Consider the following 3,003-nt stretch of genomic DNA (forward strand, 5'->3'; position numbering starts at 1 on the left):
GTCGCACACAGCGGCTACAGCCAAGGCAGCCGGTCCTCGCGGATTTTCCCCAACCTCCGCCGAAACGTGAAGAGGAACAGCACGGTGGATTGTAACGGCGTGGTGTCCCTCATCGGTGGCCCACCTTCCAGCATGCCTGGGGGACGCCTTCTGCCTGAGGTGAAAATAGATAAGGCAGCTACCGATGACAGTGTAAGGAAGTCAGTGAGTAGATAGCGTAGGCATGGCGGTCTGTCCTCTTCTCCTCTCCTGTATGCCGCCCTTCGAGCGAACCAGACACCCTGGCGGAATGAGTCGGTCGGTCTGACCGCAGACGATAAAGTCTGTATTGGATGAAACGCCCCGTGCTTTAACTTCCCCTTTCTTTCCCTCTCAAACTCCGTGACCCACCTCCTTCTCCCCCGGCTTCCTGGGAAAAAAAGGCTTGGAATTGAGTCCTTAATGAAAGGACTGATAATAGTAGGAACCCTTGGTGTCTGTCAGGGCAACTCATAAGGAGCTGTTTAAAGCATGGGAACGGGGAAACCAACCACAGTTTGTTGGAAATGTTCTCCACAATAAGATAAAATACTTGGAGATTTAAAGGGAAACACAAACAATCTTTTAGCCCTAAATTTTGCAAGGGAAGCTGTTAGTAAAATAAGGATTTTTAAAAAGAATTTTTTTAATTTTTAAATTTTCCTTGACACTGACTTTTTGTAATTAGTCAGTTGAATTGGTATTGAGTAACTGTTTTAGTGGATCAACATTTCAGAATGCAGGAGAGAAACAAAGCTCAAAAACCAGAATATTAGTTAGTAGGGCGTAAAAGAATCTGGATAAGATTGAAACGACATCATTTGAGAGATACCTAAATCAATTGTTTCTGAGAAAAGTCTGGTTACCGTGCCCATAAATTCCAAGCTATTTTTTTTTAGTTATTTCAATTCTTGCAACCTGTTTGACCTTGATTAGTTACGTTAAGCATCAGTTGCTATCTGTTTTTTTTTCCTTCCCTAGTTAGCATGTTAATACAATGTTTTCCTTCAGTATTTGATTCTCTTTCTAACACAGCATGAATGTGGTAGGAATAGTAATCTGCATGATGCATGCGTAAAAGAGAAAGTATTACTTAGCAGTTACTTTGCTAACTCTGTATGTAGAGAGAGTTCAACACGCAACAAGCAGTTAACTGTCACGGTGGGAGAGCTGCATGGGCTGTGCAGAGACCTTGGCTCACAAGCGACAGCGGCAAATTCCTGTAATGAGGAAAAAACCCAGTTATCCGTTAGTACACGAGATTGTGCCTAAACAGGGACTGGCGTTTCCAGAGCAATCTTAGGAGGGAAACCGTGAGGCGCCTTTAGCAGTGCAAGCGCTTTGACTTGAGGGGAGCAAGGTGATCCTTCACAAGGGTGAAATCGAGATACGGTTTCATGTCCCTGTTGTGTTAGAAAATCAGCTTCATAGTGGGCTAGAGTGGGAGAAATCCCCGTTAGTTCTCGGACAGTGATGTGGCCGAGCTGCTTTTATCCTAATTTCCAGATGCAGATTTTGAACTAAATGTTGACACTGTCAAGTGCTTGTTTTCTAACCCTCGTTAATTTGGGTGGCTCAAATGAGGCTGGGGTGGAGTTCACGCTCTGACCAGACACGTAAAGTCAACCGGTTAAAAGAGTCACTGCCTGTGCTGTTTGGTAGTAGTACAGAGTATAAACTCCTTTGTACTATAGCAGTCTTTGTTAGAAATGTTCTTTAAAATATAGTCCTTAATTTGTCTAAGGCTGCAAAGGACTGGTACTAGCAGAAATGAGGGCTTGAGTTTTGGTTTGGCCACTTATATAATGTAGGAAGGTGAGAAGGATAGCAGTAACAAAGATGTTTCTCTCTCTTGGGCATACGTGCCATATTTCTAGGCTGATAGCATGTAAAATCCTGGGAAGATTAAGAGTTTGTATTAATCAGCGTATGAATTTTGCAGGGTACTACTGAAATCGAAATTAGAAAGAAACCCGGTGGGTCTCTCTTGGTCTCGATGGATCAGGTGAACGCATCCTATGGAAGAAAGGATCGAACCAACAGTGTAATGACCGGCTTGACGAATACCCTTGTTGAGGGTAGGTATGGCTTGAAGGTGTGCCTTTGGTGGATTTCAGCGTGTAGGTATCGATTGCCCTCTCGTGGTGTGTTGGAGGAGGACAGCGGACCCATCCACCTGGCAGTTGTAGGATAGTTCCTCACACCTCATCTGCCCTGGGTTCCTTGTGCCAGAGCCGTGCTGGCTGTCCCTCCGCATGGCCAGAGGTGCGGCCGCTCACAAAATAGGGGTACGGATGCACGTGTCCACGCAGTTTGTCCAAGAGGATGCCGAATGGTAATGTTAAACTTCCTGAGATGGCTTCGTAGTGGCCGTGGGGATTAGAGCGCTCGCTGGTCTATAAGGGAGCAGGGTGAGGGGTGCGGGTGGGGAGTACAGGCTCAGGCCGGGCCCCCTCTGTTCGGGCAAGTGCTGCACAGCAGAGATCGGTTTTGAGCCATGGGTGCCTGACAGAGGACGTGCGTGCCCTTCAGACGTAGAGCATTTAGCTAGCCCTGCTTTCGAGTAGTACATATCCATGCATTGATTTTGCCTAAACCTGCTTCTTTTGGGCCATTATTGACACAGAAGTATTTATTAGACTTTATTTTACTTGGTTTGCATCTGAATTATATAGATACAGAGGTAAAGACAACAGAGGGTTGTAATTTTACAATAATGAATGTGCAGCGTGGAGGTTATAGGAGTAAGACAATGTCTGATACAGGTGTTCTGTCTCCTGCCATCTCCCAAGGACCGGAGAGACCCTCCTTTGCTTACGGTCCACGGGAGAAAAAGATTTGAGTGACACTAAGAGCTGAAATGTGACAGCTGTCAAAAGAGAAAGGGACTTCTGCATGACGGAAATTCTGAAATGGACAGCGCACGGAGACGAGATTTCCAAATATGTTATGCAGGAGCCAGCAAGAATTTATGAACAGCTGCCA

At 45.7% G+C, this 3,003-nt stretch overlaps 1 protein-coding gene across 1 annotated transcript in view; it reads left to right on the plus strand.

The window, feature by feature from the left end:
* Positions 1 to 3,003, plus strand: part of SCN8A (sodium channel, voltage gated, type VIII, alpha subunit) — a 36,771-nt gene that overhangs the window by 12,544 nt on the left and 21,224 nt on the right. The window contains 2 exon segments of the mRNA XM_009321381.1: positions 1 to 159; positions 1,961 to 2,096. The exon segment at positions 1 to 159 is cut by the window's left edge and continues 12 nt beyond it. Coding sequence (XP_009319656.1) covers positions 1 to 159; positions 1,961 to 2,096 — 295 coding nt within the window.

Source organism: Pygoscelis adeliae, unplaced genomic scaffold (assembly GCF_000699105.1).
Source record: "Pygoscelis adeliae isolate BGI_AS28 unplaced genomic scaffold, ASM69910v1 Scaffold1000, whole genome shotgun sequence".
In the NCBI taxonomy this organism is placed as follows: Eukaryota; Metazoa; Chordata; class Aves; order Sphenisciformes; family Spheniscidae; genus Pygoscelis; species Pygoscelis adeliae.